Here is a 19,231-nt window from a genome sequence, read left to right on the forward strand (position 1 = left end):
ATATTGGGGCATTAAATGTCAACATTTTTCTAACTTACGTTAGTGATACATATATTATATGAAAAGAAAATATTAAGAAACTATGCTTGCATTACAAAAAAGTTAAGCGTAGTAGCATTAAATATTCAACATTAAAAAGTTGGTATTGGTTATGACGAATCTTTTAATATTTAGAAACTTATTTAATAAATAAATAAAGTAAATCAACAGTTTTCGTTTGTGGCTTATTTTACAGCGACACTGACGGTCAGTCGGTGTAACCAGAAGAGCGCCATCTATTGCGCTTCTCTTGCACTTGTACCTTGTAGTGCGCATAATCGATTTCAAAGGAAATCCGGGGTTGAAATTCGGTTTCTTATAAGAACAGTATTACAAATATTTTGCAAGTTTTGCAAAAATAGGCACCACTGTTTTCAAAAGTAGTCATCGAATTATTTGTTGAAAATAATTTCTGGTATTGATCGCTTAAAATAAACAAGGAAGAGCATATGGTCTATGACTCAATTCAATTCTGGCGAACATAAGTAGATTTTCAATATTTATTTCTGTCTTTGCTTCGCCCATTCATTTTTTGTTTACCCTTGCAAAGGGTAGTTTTATTTCGAACGCCTTTTGAAACAGTTCACCCAGCCTATAGAATATGTCTATAAATAATGGTTTCACAAATTTCATAGCTCAATTTTTTCAAGAGTTAAAATAAAAAAATATATTTTAAATTTTGAGTTGACTCATAATTTATTTTTCATTTTCCAAATAACTACATAAATTCTATTTCAATAATTCCTAGGGAATATTTACTTCGCATTAAGGTTTTCCTCTAAAGTGTTTCTTAGTTGCCGGTGTCCAAATCTTGGACCTCAGCTGGCAACCAGTGCTCAAGTCGAGCATACAAAGTAAGTCAGAGATACCCCCGAATGCTGATAGGAAGGGGAGCGAAAAAGGAAAACGAGAAGGATGAAGAAACAGGGGGGACAACCGCAACGAAGGAGATAACGAAACCCAAAAAGAAACTTGTTCGGCAACAACAATCAAATGAATTTATGAGCATGCCCAGCTCTCGTTCTCCTCGACTCTCCCTCTCTCTTTCTCCCTCCCTGTCGTTTGGGTCCCCCGACGACCCGTTGCCATAGCAACAATGGCCGCTGCGAAGGAGCGCACAAAGCGGAGAGCGAGAACATTTAATTCGGCCATATTTGATTTTGGACATGCTGTCATTGCTCTCGATTTTCGGGGTGGGTTTTCGTTTCGTTTCGTTTTCGGTATCTTTCAGTGCGTCTGCTCCGTTCATCTTTGTATCTCTGTATATTTGTATCTGTATCTCGAGCCGGTTCCGCCGGCAAAATGAGATGGCTTTAACTTTAACCTCTGGCGCAATTTCCCGGCTCATGACTTTTTCGGGCACAATCATGGCATGTTAATCCCTTATTAATTTTACGATCTCGGGAACTGGGGAGCTGTGGGCCAAACACGTCTTTAAAAGCAAATAAATCAATTTCATGTCGTCTGAGACCCGCCTACTGTATATATTGCCCAAAATTAATATGCAACGAGAGGCTTATGGGCCTAAATGGCCATCGATTAACTATAAAATTGGCGATTTACGATTGCGACCATAAAATCTTGATTCGAGTTGGAGCAGCAACCGTGGACTGCCAATGGCAATCGGAATCGGAATCGGAATCGGGTTGGGTTCTTCATTGGCGCTGGAACCGCATTATCTATAAATATCGCTAGTGGAATTTATGGGCGAGTCTAAACCTGTCGAAAATTGATTTACGACCCATGAGTCGACAGCGCTAACCATGCGATCCGGGCAAAGTGAGTAAGATATTGGCGGAATGTCTCACAAAATACCAGCTGTCCCATACACCTGTCCTTAGAATGATTGAGGCTCCATTAGCTTTCCAAACAAGTGGACATAAAAAATATACATTTGTATTTATAACGCCTTCATTTTGCAATCCAATTCATTAGGCAAGGTGTGAATAAATATACTGCAGCCATAAAACGATCGTATAACTATAATAACTATAATAAGAGCAGAGGGAAATTAAAATGCTCATAAACGGGGGAAGAGTTTAGTAAATAAAGTAAACCAAATAAATTATTAGAACTTGTTCTAATTCTACCTAGATTCCTATGGTAAAAGCTTCTCATTTCCTCCTAAAACTGCCAATTAGATTGGAAAATAAAAGTCTGCATTGCAAAGACTTGATCTGAAACCATGCCACTGCAAAATATAATCATGATTACGTTGATAATTCCAAGGAGACATAGGTTCGTCTCTTTACGAGGCCGTCAAATCTTAATGAAAATCAATAAAAACGCTGGCTTGGTTCCCAGATTCAGATGGTTAATAAAGCGATTACTTATCGGGCGTACGTATCAATTGGCATTACTTACGAGTGCCCAGAGTATCCATCTGCGAGTCCCTCGAAGAACTGCAAGAGAAAAAGGAAAGGAAAGATGGCATTAAAAATCTTCGCATGGCTGTAAAAATTATTCAAATTGAAAATTGTCAATTAATGCACTTATTCCAAGACAGCGAGACTTTGGCTGATAAGGCGCAATGAACCCGGGGCACTGGCATCAATTTCAATAACTCGAAGGCGGAGATTTTTAGGCAGCTCCACGGGGGAGGAGGGGTAATTTATGCATTCTTTGTTCTGTCTACATGCCACTCGTGATATTTCATTTAAAAAACAACAAGGGAAACGGCTCAGAGACATATATATATATATATAATATAGTATATGTGTGTATAAACAAACAAGTTAAACGTGCACTTGGCATGACAGACAACGAAAACCGAGGGAAATGGGCTTGGGATTGGGATTGGGTCTGTGATTGCGTTTGCTTTTGCTTTTGCGATTGCGGTTGCGATTGCCGAGTGACCACAGCGTTCCGAATATGTAAATGCAGTCTCGCCCATAAGGCACTCGAAATTGCCATAAATAAGCAGCGCCGGTGACAGGCGTCATTTTCGAATTCCTGCGGAGACACGATTCACTCCGATGTCACTCCATTCCCGGCGGATAGGATGCGTCATTAGCCCCTAGATTGTATGCTGCCCGGCCAAGAATAGTCGAGGCACTCACGTCACGCTGGAAGTCAGGGGGTTTGGGCATATAGGGGCTTACTTTTTGCGACCTCGAAATCATAATTCAGCATTTTACGGCCTTTTAAGTGCCATTAAGTCAACTCTTTACTCGCCCGCGGCGTTCTGCCGAGGCCACTTTCGCTTTTCCTTGAACATTCGCTGCCGGCAATTAAACATTTTGTAATTGCAACTCTTTGACGTAGCAGAACGGAACCGAAACGAAACAAAACAAAACCAGCCGGAGCGATCCCGGGCAAAAAGAGAGGAACAGACCCCTACCAACTAGCCAAGCGACCATCCCTAGCGATTTGTGATTTTTTAGATTTTCACTCTATTTGCGGTGCTGCGCCCACACAGATACAGATACAGATACGGAATTCAAGGCACTGCGGCCATTAAAACGGCTTTATGGTCCCTAAAAACGAAAGCGAGAGTCTCGCCCAAGGAGGAACATGTGTAGCGGTGCGTTTTCCCTTTCCCTTTCCCTTTGCCGTTTCCATTTTCATTTTCCCAGCCACGCGGCGGAAGGATTAATATTTTTATGGGGCACTTTTCTGGCTGTTTGCTGAATTTTGCAACAAATTGTTTTACGGCCTGCGGATGGCTAAGCTCAAGTCTCCGGAAATTCTACAAGAGGTTGAAAGAAAATCCTTTTCCAAGGATATTTGCGCTTAAACGATTAGCAACTGATGCACTCTTGAAAAAGAAATGTATTATAGCTTTAATAAGATGCATATCTATACTATGACTTGACAAAAATAAACTTAATTATATTCTATCTTCTTTTTTAATCATCTTGTTTATTTTAACCAGGCTAAAATGTTTTTCTATATAAACATATAGTTTATTGCCAACTTTAGCTAGAACGACAGCCTTACTTAAGTAACATTTATATCGTTCCCTTTATGAATTCAGAAAGGTATTATCAATATCCAATAAAATCCCCATAGCCACATTTCTGTATTGTTTTTATGATGATTAGGTCATTGAAACCCGATATGACAAGCATTCGGCAAAGTGTCAAGCCAAATTGAAATTTATACACATTAAGAAGATCTTCCAAAACAATTTGTAGATTACCTAAGGCAATCTCATTAGCAGACGAATTTCAATGTTAACTCTGCAATTTCTATGCAAAATCGGTTTTTAAAAGTGTGAAACGGAACAAGCTAAAAATACTCATCCAAACAAAAGAAATATCAGATGTCGAATTCTGCGTTTCAAATGCTGCTCTGCTTACCTGTTCGTTAACCTGATAATGGGGTTATCTCGAACATAGGAATCCATCTTTAATTTAACCCTTCTTTTACCCGATCAAAGCCCCCCTCCTCTCCCCAATTTCGATCTCCCCCAGAGACGGGGAACGGCTGCCATTTATGTGCGGTTGGAAAGCGCCTAAAGTAAACATTTAATTGCGCCATTAATTGCGCGGTAAGTGTGCCAGATGCACATGCTCGTGCTGAAGGGGGCGTGCTGAAGGGGGCGTGGCAGCGGGGCTAAGAAAACAAACAAATTCCGACGGTTTGGTTAAGTGCCCAGCGGTGCACTCGAGAAAAACTCCACTCCATTCCACAGCACTCCGCTCTGCTCCTCCGGAAGACCCTAACCCGCTGACTTTTACGAGCATCGGAGTCTTCCATTAAGGCGGTCCGGATCCACTTCCCCGCTTTCTCCGGCTCCGATCCTCCATTTTCCCCACTCTCCATATTTCTCCACACTCACAAAAAATCAAGAAAGGAATTTATTGATACTCCATCTTTCACATAAGAAGTAAGTGGTCTCGAAACTGATTTAAGCTAAATTAACAGAAGAATGTACTAGGTTGTAAGCGAAATCGTTAACAATTAGAAGAAACGCAGTATTTTTTTCAGTGTAACTGGGGTCCACCTTGCACTCCGAGTTACAGTCGCTCGGCAACTTCTGGCGCATTAACTTTGTGTGTTTAATGCGAAAAATTATTGTCAATACAATCGACTTTTTATGATGCTTAAGTTGACAGTTTTTGTTGCTGTTCCTGTTTTAATATTAGCCCTTCTGACGTTCCTGTTGGATCACGAGATGATCTTCATCAAAGCCACACTGTAGTCCCATTTCCTTAATTATGATTCAATCAATGGAGAGTAAATAAACAGCGAATGAAGTTGGATCTGCTATTAGCCGAATTTAAGTAATGTTTGCTACAATGGTATTTCCGTTAATAATCCTAAAACTATTAATTATAATAAAGTATATTTATATTTTAAATGTGCTACAAGCAAAAGTAATATGCTTCCAATGCTTACAGTTCTCATAAATTAAAAAGAAGCAATTACAAATATGAATTAAATCTTTTGTACGACTCTTTTTGTTCTTGCACCATGCAGTTTTATTTGTAGCATAACTCTATATTTCTTAAAGATCATTAATTATAACTAGTTTACCCAACACCTGTACTAGATACCATACATTTTAGCAAATTAAAAGACCATATGTAGCTGGCAGGTGTAAAGCCCCAATGGTAACTATTTGCGTTAAGATCGAGCCCGATTACAGGGAATTTCATTTGCCAAAAATGAAACGACACACGACGCGCCGTATGGCGCCATTAACTTAATCGAACGGAAAACCAAACAAAAGCCGCAATTAACATTAAGCCCTTCGTCAGTCTGGTTTTTGCTTTTGGCTTTTGGGAACTGTTTTTGGGTTTCGGGTTCCTCACTTGTGCCTTTAATATGGCGATGAATGCTCCAGAAAACCTGCACAACCCGAGGGAATGTTGACTCTCCAGCGACTGCGTGTGTGTTTGCTAATTTGAAATTCTGTGGCGTAAGCAGAGGAACGCCCAATTCTCTGCCATCAACCCCGTGTGCCTGTGGAACTACATTAAATTTTAGAAAACACAAAATGCCGCTTTCCGTGTTCCTCGCTTGGCAAACAATTTCACATAAATTTACGTTGAATTACAACCGACAATGTGTACAAATGCACTGGGGGAGCGGAGAAGGAACGGGGACTCTTGCCAAAGTTGCGACTCGCTCTTGTGTTCTGCCATCTTTTTGGCAAGCCAGAAAATGTATTCCAGACACGCATCGGGCCATTTTGCAAACGTGCCACCGAATGAGGCTCAACTCCGGTCCCCGCATCCCCCGAATCCCCCGATTCCCCAAAAACTTGGCAAACACACAACCGCAACGACATCCGCCCACCCACTCAGAGGACCCAAAACTTTCCGGCTGACTTTGCTTTTATTTCCCGGCCCGCTTTCCCAGCCTCAAATCACGAGCCGAGCAAAGGACAAACTTTCCGCCGCTTTTTTTCGTTGCGAAAATAAGTAAAGTTTGAATTTGGCAGACATAAATTACTTCTGGGGGCCACATTCCCCAGCAGGACCCCCAGGAACCTAGTTCACAACAGTTCAGCCAAAAATATAGCGTGAAAAATTGAGACTATTTTTTAAAATGGCTATGTCTAAATATCTTTAAAAAAAAGTTTATTGTTTTAATGCTTGTATTTTTTCTAACAAGATTCATTCTGTGTGATTTTTAATGTGTTGTTAAATATTTTAAATCAGTCTTCCTAAACAATTATAAAGTATAACATAATAATGGTTTCGTTATAATTGTAAGACATTAAGATGTTATTAGCATTTTAATGGCTGATGAAACTGTATTCGTAATTTATTATTATTTAAATAATTAATAAAGGTTCTATGCTACTTTTTGTTTGGAAAATAGAAATTCTGCCAGCACCTCTGAAAAAGAAGCCAATTTCTCCATAAGGACATGAACTTAGTTTTCCATATTTTTTCCTGCCTCACTTTTTCTACATTTTATAATCGCCGGCTTTGCAGAATATATGAAATAAATAAATAATAAAATACACGGGCTGTGGGGAGTGGCAATGGCAGTGGGGCGGGGAGCGGAAATAGGGGGTTGGGGAGTGGGCGTGGCGAGGAATGCCATTTGCTTGCCTCCCAAAAGTTTTGCTCTTATTGCAGCTGTCGGACTCGAGATACTTTGGCTGGGTAACTTATGGGTACTGGATACTGGGGAAAAGGGAGCCGGCAAGGTGAGCAAATTGCCAAACGGGGGATGAGGATGAGGATGCTGCCCACCTTGGGAAGCCGGCGTGTAATTTGTATCTAATCTTGCCTCATGTTTATATAAAAGCAACGAGGCAGCGGCAGCGGCAGCCGGGGAAACTATTTGCCCCACACAATTTCTGCAATATGGCGATGGCTCAAACTCAAACAGGAGGGTGAAGCCGACTGCCGACTGCCGACTGTCGACTGTGGAGTCCCTCCTTTCGTCCTTGTCCAAGTTGCGGGTCTAAGTGGAACCACATACATATATTCATGGCCAACTGGGGCTGTTCCTTGGGATGTTGCCTCGGATGCTCCAAGGAGCCGAGCGAAGGGCGGGTGGGTTTTTGGAATTTTAATAAAACTGCTGCATTGCCAACTAAAGATAGATACTTTTCGTGTAATTTACGATGATGGCAGAACAGCAATGATGGCGAACGATAGCAAAGCGGCGAAACTATTCTGAGAAGCAGGGGATGGGGAAGTTACTGGGGGAACTCACTATCCAAGGTTTCCTTAAGGTTGCCTCGCCAAGAAATCAGCGAGAGAAAGCATCTTAAAGCTTTAAATTCCATGGAAAAGTGTCAAAGTTTCACTTAAATAATTATAAAATATAAATAATAATTAAATGTTCACTCTAACATTCAAACAAAACTTTAAGATGTTTGATATTATGCATTTAAAACTTTATATTTTTCAAATCAGTTTTTTAAGAGCCAAATAAACTGAAAACCTTATGCATTTCTTTGAATGGATTAAACATTTCTTAATCTTACCTTTCTTATTTAACTTTAAATTAAGAGAGTTGTTCTTTCCCTTTAAACAGTGACACTTATCCTTAAGTTTAGTGATAATTTTAACTTTGCCAAGACTAAAACGTTTATCAAGCGATTTCCCATTATCATTATGAAAGTTTCCCCACTTCCGCAGAAGGGAAAGGATCCCAATTCGGAGCTCCCTCGCTGGCAATTTCCCCATGTGGCAACGTCGCATTTAATCAGCCAACTTATGTCGCAGAGCACTCAGCCCTGTCGAACTGGAGTCGTGTCCCTGGGCCAGAGTTTGGCTTATTTATTGATGAATCCAACGGCACGTTGACACGAAACCCCGCCGAAAAGCACGTGGGCGGGGGAGCACCAAAGTGCCTCCTTAATTTTGCCCAATTGATCAATTTCCTGCTGCCGAACGAACGGATGCATATAGTATGCAGATGTGTGGGGATGTGGATGTAGCCCATCGTTGATTGGGCCACTAAATCGAGTCGAAGACCCCGCATAATGGCCGTCATCATGCGAACGGGACGGGGTCCCCGGCCAAGTTAATGTAATTGCAGGGCGTAATTGCCCGTGGGTGGCTTCATTTGCGCCAAATTGGAAGCCCATCAAGCGACGCACTTTTAATTACGCGTGCGGCGAGTAAATGCTCAATCGAATTACTGCCAAAGTCGGAGGACACTTTCCAATTTCACTTGATGGCTACCTGGCAGCGGAGGGAGAGGAGAAAGTTTCCCTTTTACCTGCATCAGGTGCCCAGCCGCGAACGAGTTGATGCTGCCTTTCGACCCTTTCCCAAAAAAAAAACAGAATATCCTCAAATTGCGGTGCGTAAAATTTGTTTTAGCCAAAACACAGACAGCCAACTTTGCACGGAGCGAAGGTGCATATTTCTGCATTATTTTTTACGATATGCGGCATAAATGGATTTCGGAATGCTGGCAAACAGGCAGCTGAGTCGCATTGTCCTCCGCATCCTGGCAGCCCGGCGACCCTTCAATGGAACCCCGTCTACGGCTCGTCAGGTTGGCAGACAAAGGGTTGCAGCTAGATGACAATTGTTGCGATTCCCCGGCACAGGATCGTAAAAAGAAGAGGTCGTAAATCAAAATCCGAGTTCGTTCTGCGCGAAAAGTGAAAGTCGGGCGGGAGATATTCACCGCCCCTTTCCTTCGCATTCGGAGGTCTGCCATATTGGAAATGGCCACCCCGTTCACCTGGTGCCCTGGTGAAAAGTCGGCGAAAGAAAGGCGGAAGGATGCGGTCGCTTCTGGGGTGGATTTCTCTTCAAAAACCCGGCATGTAAATGTTTCGTTTAATCATTGTAATGGCAACAGTTGCCGCTGCTCCCATGGAAGTCTCATGGTCCTTCATCAGATAAACCGCAACAAAAGGATCCTGCGAGAGCCGCCCATTTTGTTGTTTACCTATTTATGAAATGCGTTTTACTTTCATTCCACTTAATCACAGGATGCCGTTTACTTTCAAATGCCTTCAATTGAAAGTCTTCTTCCCCTTTTTTTAGGGCGTGTCCGGGGGTAAAGCCTCGAAGGAATCGCTTACAAGATGGTAAACATTTGCTATTCGTTTCGCAAATGGCATGTTTTGTAAACCTTTTTATTAAATTCATGCCAAAAAATTGAAAAGAGTACCTTAACCTTTAAAGGGGTAGTTTTTTATGAAATATTGATTGTACAGAAGGGAAATTAAAAGTTGAGTTGAAGAATGAAACATAAGAAGCTTAAAATAATTTAATTTTAACATTATTGGATTAACAGTTTTAAATCCTAAATAAATCGTTTCATATTAATCACCTCTTTTTTGTAAAACTCCTATAGGTATTATATAACATGGGAACCCATCTACTTAATTTTATCTCATGAACAATTTAATATTATTTTACCATAGCAACAGCCAATCAATTGAATTCCTAATTTGAATTTGAAACCCTAAAATTGGTTGAAAATGTCAGGTCAGATATTTTATTTAAATTCATGGTGCCCGATTGGATATCGACGGTATCGCTGGGGACTCTTTTCGGAGAAGTGCTGAGCTCCCTGATTGATTTACTGAACTGTCCAAAGTGGCTGGGCGATAACCGAAATGGATGCGGTGCGTTCCCAATGGCCGAAGTGCCAAGAGAAATATTAAAATTCAATGCATTCGAGGCGGGACAAAAAGCGAGCCGAACCGCTTCATAAATTTCCCGCTGCAGCTCCCCAGAGGAGAAGGGGAAAGGGGGGAAGGGGAAAAGGGGGGAAATCTGTTAACGTTAGCGGAACATGTGTTAATTTCGGTATCGTAAAAATTGTGCCACAAGATATGGCGATGACGAGCGAGGACGCAGATTGAGTTCGGTTTTGGGCTGGCATAAATATTTACCCGATCCGATTCCGATTCCGAAATGGAGAATATAACAAAAAACACCAAAACAAAGCCGCAGACAAAGTAAATAATTTATTTATTTTGAATTCCCGAGACAGGCTGTTCGGAAAAGATAAGGGACTGGCTGTCAACTTGGAATTCAGTTACTAAAATACGAGCTGGAAATATGAAAACGAAAGAGCGGAGCCCTGACCACCGGCAACAACAATACCCTCGAAATGGTTTCCAAAATATTGAAAAACCAGTTTTCCACCGAATTTCAGTATTTCAGTATTGGATTCTTGGTTTGCTGGTTTCTGGGTGTCTGTTTCTGTGTTTTGGGCTGAGCCACTTGAGTCTCAAGTTGACTTTGGCATCCCGTTCCCCTGCAATTAGATCAGAGACATCGCTCATTCTGAAGTGATTTTCCCGAGGGCGGGGAAAGCAGACATAAAACTGTTTCGAAACCGAACGAAATGAAAAATGGTGCTATCCGAGTGGCATATTTATGCCCATTCCCGATGTCGGGAATATCAACGAGCAAACCAAGGAAAATAAGATTGAGAATGAGAATGTGAATGAGAAGGAGTTGTATCCATGCAAGTTTGCGTGTTGAATTTCAATGGCCGACACATCCCAGCAATGGGTGTCCAGGGAAAGAGCCATATCGGAGATAAAGAACGTCCCATATCGGTATAACTCGAGTCTCCCTGATGTACTTATAACAAGAGTCAAGTGCGAGGCCCCATCGCATCGCACTGCGTCGCCCATTTTAATGCGTTCCTTCGACAGGCCATGAAAATATGCCGGAGATTTTTAAAAAGCGTTTTAATTGAAGCCCCACACACCAGACGAAATGTCTGTTTTTCGTTCCCGCCGACGAGATGCAAAAGTGGCCCGAGACAATTAACATTCTGAACGCATTCAATTTACTTGGAAGTCTTTATGCTATATTCTGGCTTCACTCTTTTTCCTTCCTCGCAGTCCGTTCATTGAAAATGGCGACGGCAAAACGAATCACAATAGATTCCAATATTCCGCATATCAATCGGGAATTCATAGGTTGAAAATACGTGCGAAATATGGGAAAAAGACAGGTTGGATACGCGAATTGTTTATGCGAGGAAGCGGAACAATAACCACGTTTTATCGCCTTTTAATCTGTGAGAAAAACATTTACGATGTTTTCTTTCTCCTTGTTAAGATTTGTTGACACAAATAAAACACTAGACCACTGCTGGGAAAAGTTCTGAGCGCAATAGTAAAGTCGTAAAGTTTAAAGCCCTAAACATCTCCAAAGTTCCATTGTTGCCGCGACTGGTTATTGCAGTTTAAGGAGCGCATTATTCAAAATCAGTTCATAACATGGACCAAAAGTGCGGCGACAACGTTTTGAGTTCCCCTCGAACAGGGAACGAGTTTTATGGCTTACTGGGTAAATCGGATTAAAGTTTGATTGTCCACTTGAGTTATGTTATGGCAACTATAATGAAAAACTTCGAAGCATACATTTAATTTATTCAATCGAACACATCTTTGAATTAGTTAGGCGTTTCGGAAGTACAACATTTAGGAAATTGACATTCGAGCTGTGTGGTTGAACTCTGTTCTTTTTGATAACATTAAGCAGGTTTTAGGAAAAAACTATACATATACAGATGATTATATAAATAATCTTTTAGTGCCAACAATCAAGAAAAGTTGAATTGAAAGAAATGTTCGACTAAAACTAAAAATTATTTTATAAAACAATTTTGATTAAACTAAATGTGTATGTTTCAATAACTTTTTAAAATAATGGCTAAGCTATAATGAACTACATTAAAACCAATTATAATATGTTAAGTTACTCTTCAAATAAAAAGTTAATTATGTTAATTAATTATTACAAATCATTAATTATTTGTAAAGCCGTTTTTTATTGGCAATTACAATTAATAAAAATTAGCATTTTAAGAGGTGACGCTGACCGATTTTATGTTTGTTTAAAATAAGCATGACGCACCCCCTGTAAATGAATGCGCATTGTTATTATCATTAACCGAAAAAAGGCAGCTGAAATACTTAGCGTCGCCATTTTTGCGTTTAAAATACAAATTATAACAATTAAAATCGCATATTTCAGATTTTTGCATGACAGTGGGCGACGAAAAAATGATTCCGAAATCGCTTATGAAATATAATTACCCAATTTACGAAGCTTGAGTAACAAGTAACGAGTATAAACATTCAGTTTACGATCTGAGTCAGCCAGAATCGAACTTGCATTATTCGAGGGAGATAACGAATGGCGAATGGCGACTGCAGAGCGTCCTTTAGTGGAGTGCTCCGCCAACAGGTTCGCGATAAGGCGGGGCCATTAAGAGGCACCTGTCAGTCCGCCCCTCACCGCCCTCTTTTGTCGCCATAAAGCGCGAAGTTTATGCCGAAAATTGAAATTAATATGCCGTTCGATGGCTCGATTAAAATGCGCTAAACGAAAGCCGCAAGTGAGGGGTGCACATCTATATATCTATATATATTTATATATATATCGGGATCAGGGCGTGGCTGTTGGATTGCTGTAAAAGTAAGCTACCGATTTAAATTGATTTAAAGTTTGAGCTGCCTCTTCAAAGCAGTTCAAATGCAAATTGGCTGGGCGGCCGGTCGTTTGCCGTTTTATTGCGAATATTAAATGAAATTAATGAAATTTTCTGCGCCATAATCCTTTGCAAAACGCATAAATTCGCTCATTAAGTGTGCGCAAATGTTGTATGTATTCGCTTTGCTAGGGCGTAAGGTTTATATACAGCGCCCGTCCGCCCAGTACATATATTTATATTGATTTTTATCTCGCCGGCATCGAGGGATGTTGTTGCCAGGCCCAGGACCAATTATATATATTGACGTGGTGGCCCTAAATGTGCAGAAAATAAGCTCGCTTGTACATAAGCGACGCCCCAAAGTAGCAAGCTTTGAGCTTACTTTTTCGAAATTGAACAGAAAGTCGGGTCTGCAAGGTTTGGACTTTTGTAAAGGGGAAACAACACGATTTTCGGAGACTAAGTATGAATTATATATTTTAATTTATGAAAACTATTTAATAGAAACCTTACTATTGCGATACGTTTTCAATATTTTAGAGAAGCCATTTATAAAGTTTATTATTCAATAGTTACAATAATACAATTTTTGAAAAATTTCCCTTTCTGGGTGGTTTGAGCTGATACGCAAACCTTTTGCGCTGGCGCCCCCTTGTGGGTTGCTTGCGCAGCTGCGGCCTTGTGGTTTCTCCCACCAGAGGACGCTAGCTGTGTGTGGTACATTTACGCACACATAAAACAGGCCCATTTCCATTGTGTGCGTTCACAAGAGGAAATGAGACATACAGGCTGCTTAACTAGTCCTCTCGCTCACACAAAACGCATGGCTGACGCCCAGCTAAAAATATATTTTGATTTAGCCAATTATTTATTTTTTAAATGTTGTTTTCCTTATAATTTAAGCATTTACAGATTTATTTTCACTTAAATTCCCCATATAGTACATTTTGTATGGTGCTAGCATCTGTAGTAAAATATTCCCTTCAAGTGCGACAGAGATGGCAACATTGATGGCTGCCGTAAAAAAACATGGCTCCTTATTCAGAATTTGTATCTGTGTGACTTTCAGCTGGACTTGCATATGTGTGGGTAAATTTATCTTTTAGGTCGACGTCGATTTTTGTCAACGATTTCTGCGCTTCGTTACCCCTGAAAATCGGAGCACATGCGCAGTCGGCAGATGCTGGATTTTTCTAATTTTTTTCTTGTCTGCAAACCAGTTTATTAGATTGTAGTTAAAACTTGGATGCAACGCTTAATACGGGAAAATGAGAATGCAAATTTCTGTTAAATCTCTTTTGCTTTGGCATCTGACAAGTCCAAGCCTCTGACCAATTTAAGTTTCTTCTTTCTTGCCGAAAACAGAAACTTGATTTTAGCCATATGCGTGACACGTCCGCATAATGCTGTCGAAAATTGTCACATAAATCAATCATATTTATACAAATGCCCCTGATATCCGAGTCGCCCGCCGCCAGTTGTTGACAGTATGCTAATTTAGCTGAGCCCTGGGTCTTTGTCTTTTTCCTTGCCTTTTTGTCTAGCCACGATAAGCAGTCGCTGAAAACGTGTTTTGGCATTTGATTAGTTGCGATATAAGCGGCGGCAGAAGTTCCAGGGAGCCACGAAGCGGGTCCAAAACATGGAAGGCATTCTGCCGGCTAACGACTGACAGCCATGTCATTGGTCGCAGGTTGGTAAGCGTGTCTCTTTTGAGAATGCTCTATGTGGAATTTAAAACGTGGCCATACCGACTCGGGCATTTGCAGGTGTTAAATGGCGTCCGCAGTTCGAGAGCGCAAGTGGAATATTCAATTGGTTCAAACTGGTGGTAAAGTGTAATACATATGTATATTCAATATCTAATTATATCCGTGTTTTTAAGTACAGTTTAATTGTATGTATTTTATGAGTATTTTCTATGCAAACCCCGGTAAAGAAACTTAACTGTAAATAGATGTTTTGAAAAGATTTTAATATCATTCAATTTAAATCAATCAAAATAAATTGTCTCGTAAGGCTTTTGTAATTTCTGGGAAAGGTTGGTGAAACAATATCATTTTTCTCGAAACTCGACCATAGTTTTAAGTTATACTCTCATTCTCTATTATTTTGAAATATACAAATTTTGCAAACTTCTGGTTTTGAAAACACTTAGTGAAATATTTATTGTATAATTTAATTTACTATTCAAAAAAGTTGTCTCCCAATAGTTGTCAAAACGAATTGTTTACTATTCAAATAAGCTCCCAGCTAACATTTCGCTTTGACTGAGTTATTCTGATTCGTTTGCCCAGCAATAAACGTAACTTTTAAGTTGCGAGGACAAAGTCGGAATTGCGGTGCAAGTGTTTGTCTGCCATGACAGTGGTGCAAAATGCGGCATTAAGCCAATAAAATGCCGCTAAAAAAGCAACAAAAAACGAGCAGCGAGCTGCGAAGAGGCATCGCTTTCATTCATAAAAACGCAGCCGCAAGAAGGGGGTCTAAAGGGGGGCGTGGCCGCCGACTCGCGTGTTAGTCGCGCGCCTCACTTTTATGGGAACCAGACTCTAAAAAAGACCAAGACCAAGACCAAGAGTAAAAAGCCTGGCCAAGGCCAGTGCGTCTATGGCCCACGCCTTGGATGTGAAAACAGACTGCGACTGCGACTGTGAATGGGAACGGGAACGAAAACGAGACTGAGATACAGATACAGCTTCCGGCAGCAACTCGAGTTTAATGGCCACCATAATAATGCTTTATTTTACTGTCGCATGTGTGTGTGTACAAGTGTGTACAAGTGTGTACAAGTGTGCGAGTGTGCCAAAGTGTGTCTAGGTGTCTGGCACTCGTCTACCGCTGACCATAAAATTTTAATATGCGTTTGCCCCACTCGACGAGTCGCCAAGTCGCCATTCAACCTGCTCATCTCCGCGGCGGTCTAAATCAATCTGCGGCACCTTTACGGCCGTTTTATGTGCCTCACTTTTCACCTTGACATTGACCAGGTATTCCCCATCTTCCCCCCTTTCGCCTTTCCCCCGTGGAAGACCAAGACCTGCCTCAACGTGTCCCACATGGAAAGTGTCGTAAAACATTAAGTGAGTGATGAGCGTGGTTGCGGTAGCGGAGCATAATCCATCATAAACATTTTTATGGCCACTCGCATTTGGCCCACATCCCCCTCCCCCTTTCCCCTTGAAAAAGCCCTGCCTTCAGCCGGCTTTTGTTGGCGGTAGTAAAATTCGTTAAATGCCCAACAAATTGTTTATTATAGCAGTTTGGCAATAAATGCGGCCATTAACTCATTTTAGGTGTTGCCACCGCACTTTTCTGTTTGCCGTTGTTCTTGGGAGGTCCAAAGAAATGCGGCTCAATTGGCTCTTATTGGGGAGTGTCCCCGCAATTATGGAGAGCGGCAGAACAATTATTGCCAATATTCATCGCCAAACAGGTAGCATTGAAAGTGAAATCGTTGATTTCTTCATCAATATTTATAGGTTGTAGCCGCTTTTGCGCAACAATATATTTCTATAGTTCTATTTATGAAGAAAACATGACGATAAAGAATATACACAAGAAATAATTAGTGTTTGAAGTGATACTTTTCATTACAGATGCAAATATAGACCTTAGTTGCATTGGCTAGAATAATTAAAAATAAAAAGACAGCTGCTCGTTATTAAAATGCTTTCTTTGACATTTTTTTCCAATCGATACTCAACATTCTAATTTAAACAGCGCTATTTACATATTTCTCTAATATACAACTTGTTGGCCTGGATAAAAAATGCTCTTTCGATGGCAAAGGCAAACTCGTGGTCTCCTAAATTACGACCTCGACAGTTGTATTCATTAGCCAGCTTTGATGTCATACATTGGATGTATTCACATATCTGCCTGAAGATGCTGTCTCTCCCTCTTCGGGGAATGCCAAAAATATAAATATACATTTTCAGATATGCCACGGAGACGTGGGTGTGTGCGCCAGAGATACTCGTATCTCATGGATACAAAAATGTGTACGAGCGTGTCCGCCTTTTGTCCGTTTTGTCCGTAGATGTTTAATCCCAGTGGAATCCGCTGTCCCCTTTTCCAAATTATATTCCTCCTCCTTATATTCCTGACCCATTCGACAGTGGGCCACATCGACTGGCGAACCCGCTGCCCTGGAAACTTTTGGACCCCATTATAAGGAAGTTGAATGGGGCCATTTGTGTATGGGTTCCACGAGCCAAGTCACATCCGCACGAGGCACAAAGATACACACAATTTGGCAGTCGGAATGACAGGCTGAGAGGCTGACGGGCTGCTGCCCAAATGAGATGCCCAACAATCCTCGGCAAAAAGGGGCGGTCCATTCTGCTCCCAAAGTATTCGTGTTTATTTATATCTCCGGCGTAATGTGCCAGGCGATGTGTCACTGCCCCCATCTTCATCCCGTGACCTAGTTGCCACAGATTTGGCTCACTATCTGTGTGGCACGCTGTTCTTGGGGCAGAACGCACAGCTAATTGCGTCGTCGCCATCCGTGTCTTAGCCCCGTAATTAATTCTATTGCCCCTGATTGAACTAAATTAAAACGATCGTCGCTCGGGCCATGTCAAGTCGCTCTGATCGCGGCGATCGATAGACCAGCCAAGTGTAAATGCTAATGATGCAGGCCTCGGAGTGTTAGGCAGAGAAAACAACACATTACTGTGGGACTTTGGTGCCATAAATTGAATGATATTCATCAGCATAAAATATAAAGATTTCTGGAAAGAATATTTTCCAAAAATATGTTCTCCTGATAAACAATAGCGAATATTATATTTAAATGATTTATTTAAAGTTAAGCTTGAGATAAGTATAACTCAAAACTTAAGTCTTTGCTAAATTGTTATGTACCTTAAGAAGGTCATAAATTATTTCAGCTTAAAATATGTATGAATGAATGAATGTATTTCCTAATATGCATTCTAATATCTCTTCTACATAGTGCAAGTTCTGCACACTTTCTTTACTTTCAGTCATTTTGAATGCCATAAAAAAGCAAGTAAGAACTATTGAAGTTTAAAACATACGAGGGAGTTCGTTGACCATTTTCTATTTCGCAAAACAAAGACCTTTTAAGCACTCAAAAAAGGTAAAAACACTTTTTCCTTCAATTTACCGATAACCAATCTCTTGGAAAACTAAAGGCAGGAAATCTATTTTCTTATTCCGACTTTTGTGCCCACTGTGCAGCCATTGCAATGGAAGAAAAAAACGAAATCGATTGGAGGGAAAGACCTCTGAGCAGACTAATGGCCCTGGAGCTTTACTTTTGCCGTTGTGTTTGCCTTCGGCATGGCGGCATAATTTCTGGGAGTTTTTATCGAATTGTGGTTCTTTCTGGCTTTGGCTCTGCCCCGAATCGGATCGGATCGGATCGGATGGTATGGTATCGTAGCGCATTGGGTCGGTCCCTTCCCCACCTCAAAGTTGGCCTTCGTCAAGCGGCAAACTCATTTAAATTCAATTCGAATGTGACATTTTTGTGTTTTCTTTTTATTTTCTTGGCTTTGTTGCTGTTTTTGTGTCCGTTGGCATTTTGGGACTTTGATAAATGTGGCAAAGCTGCGCGGGGAGAGGAGGAAAAGCGGGGGGCAGAGTCACTGAACGCTTAAATCGAATTCCGATTCCACCTTTTCCAGCATATTTTCTTTTTGTTTTTCCTGCTTCTCGATGTTGTTTTCCTTTCGGGCGATGTTGTTGTTTGTTCTTTGTTAGCTTCCATTGTTATCCAAAATGGCTGCATTATTTGTACAGACTTTTTCATTTGTTTCCCCGCTCAGCAGCATTCGTTCATGTGTTGTTCTGCCTTTTGCCTTTTTTTTTGGGAACTTGGTCTGAAAACGCTGAGGACGTGATTCATGTGTGGCTGCTGCTGCTGGTGTAACTGTCGTTTATATTGATGGGGTGTATTTTATTTTATCGGGCATTCCTGTTGCGAACACAACAGGAGAGTTTTCGGGGCCAGGAGCACTTTTACTTTGGTAAAAGCTGATGGCCAAGTCGCCCTGTCCCGCTTCGTTATCGTTTCTGTCTGATTGTTGGCCATTTTCATAAACACACTAAATAAAATTCATGGGCTTCGCGCTTATTGTTTACCTTACCTCTTCTAGTCCCTACTTCACTTCGTGTTAAATAACCAAAATATTGAATATGCTTTGAGCAGCTTAAACGGTTCAGATGGGTTAAGGTGTATTTACCTGGAAAATAAAGAAAAATAAAAGATTAATAACAGAAAAAGTGGGCAATGAATGTTTGTTTTTAAACATTGTTGATTATTCATATTTAAATGTATAGAACAACATAAAGAAGTCTTATGAAATTTGTTACT

The 19,231-nt window shown here is 40.8% G+C and overlaps 1 protein-coding gene across 2 annotated transcripts in view; it reads right to left on the reverse strand.

Moving 5' to 3' along the window:
- Nucleotides 1–430: 430 nt before the first annotated feature.
- Nucleotides 431–19,231, reverse strand: part of LOC122320764 — a 75,070-nt gene continuing 56,269 nt past the window's right edge. Inside the window, exons 4-5 of one of the 2 annotated variants that reach the window (XM_043209189.1) lie at nt 2,404–2,441; nt 431–2,327 (exon numbers count right to left, since the gene is read on the reverse strand). In XM_043209189.1, coding sequence (XP_043065124.1) covers nt 2,306–2,327; nt 2,404–2,441 — 60 coding nt within the window. In that variant the 3' untranslated portion in view covers nt 431–2,305. Of the gene's footprint in view, nt 2,328–2,403; nt 2,442–18,314; nt 19,101–19,231 lie in introns of those variants that run through there. The other variant, XM_043209190.1, reaches the window with a different exon arrangement.

Source organism: Drosophila ficusphila, unplaced genomic scaffold (assembly GCF_018152265.1).
Source record: "Drosophila ficusphila isolate 14025-0441.05 unplaced genomic scaffold, ASM1815226v1 contig_791, whole genome shotgun sequence".
NCBI classification, from domain to species: Eukaryota; Metazoa; Arthropoda; class Insecta; order Diptera; family Drosophilidae; genus Drosophila; species Drosophila ficusphila.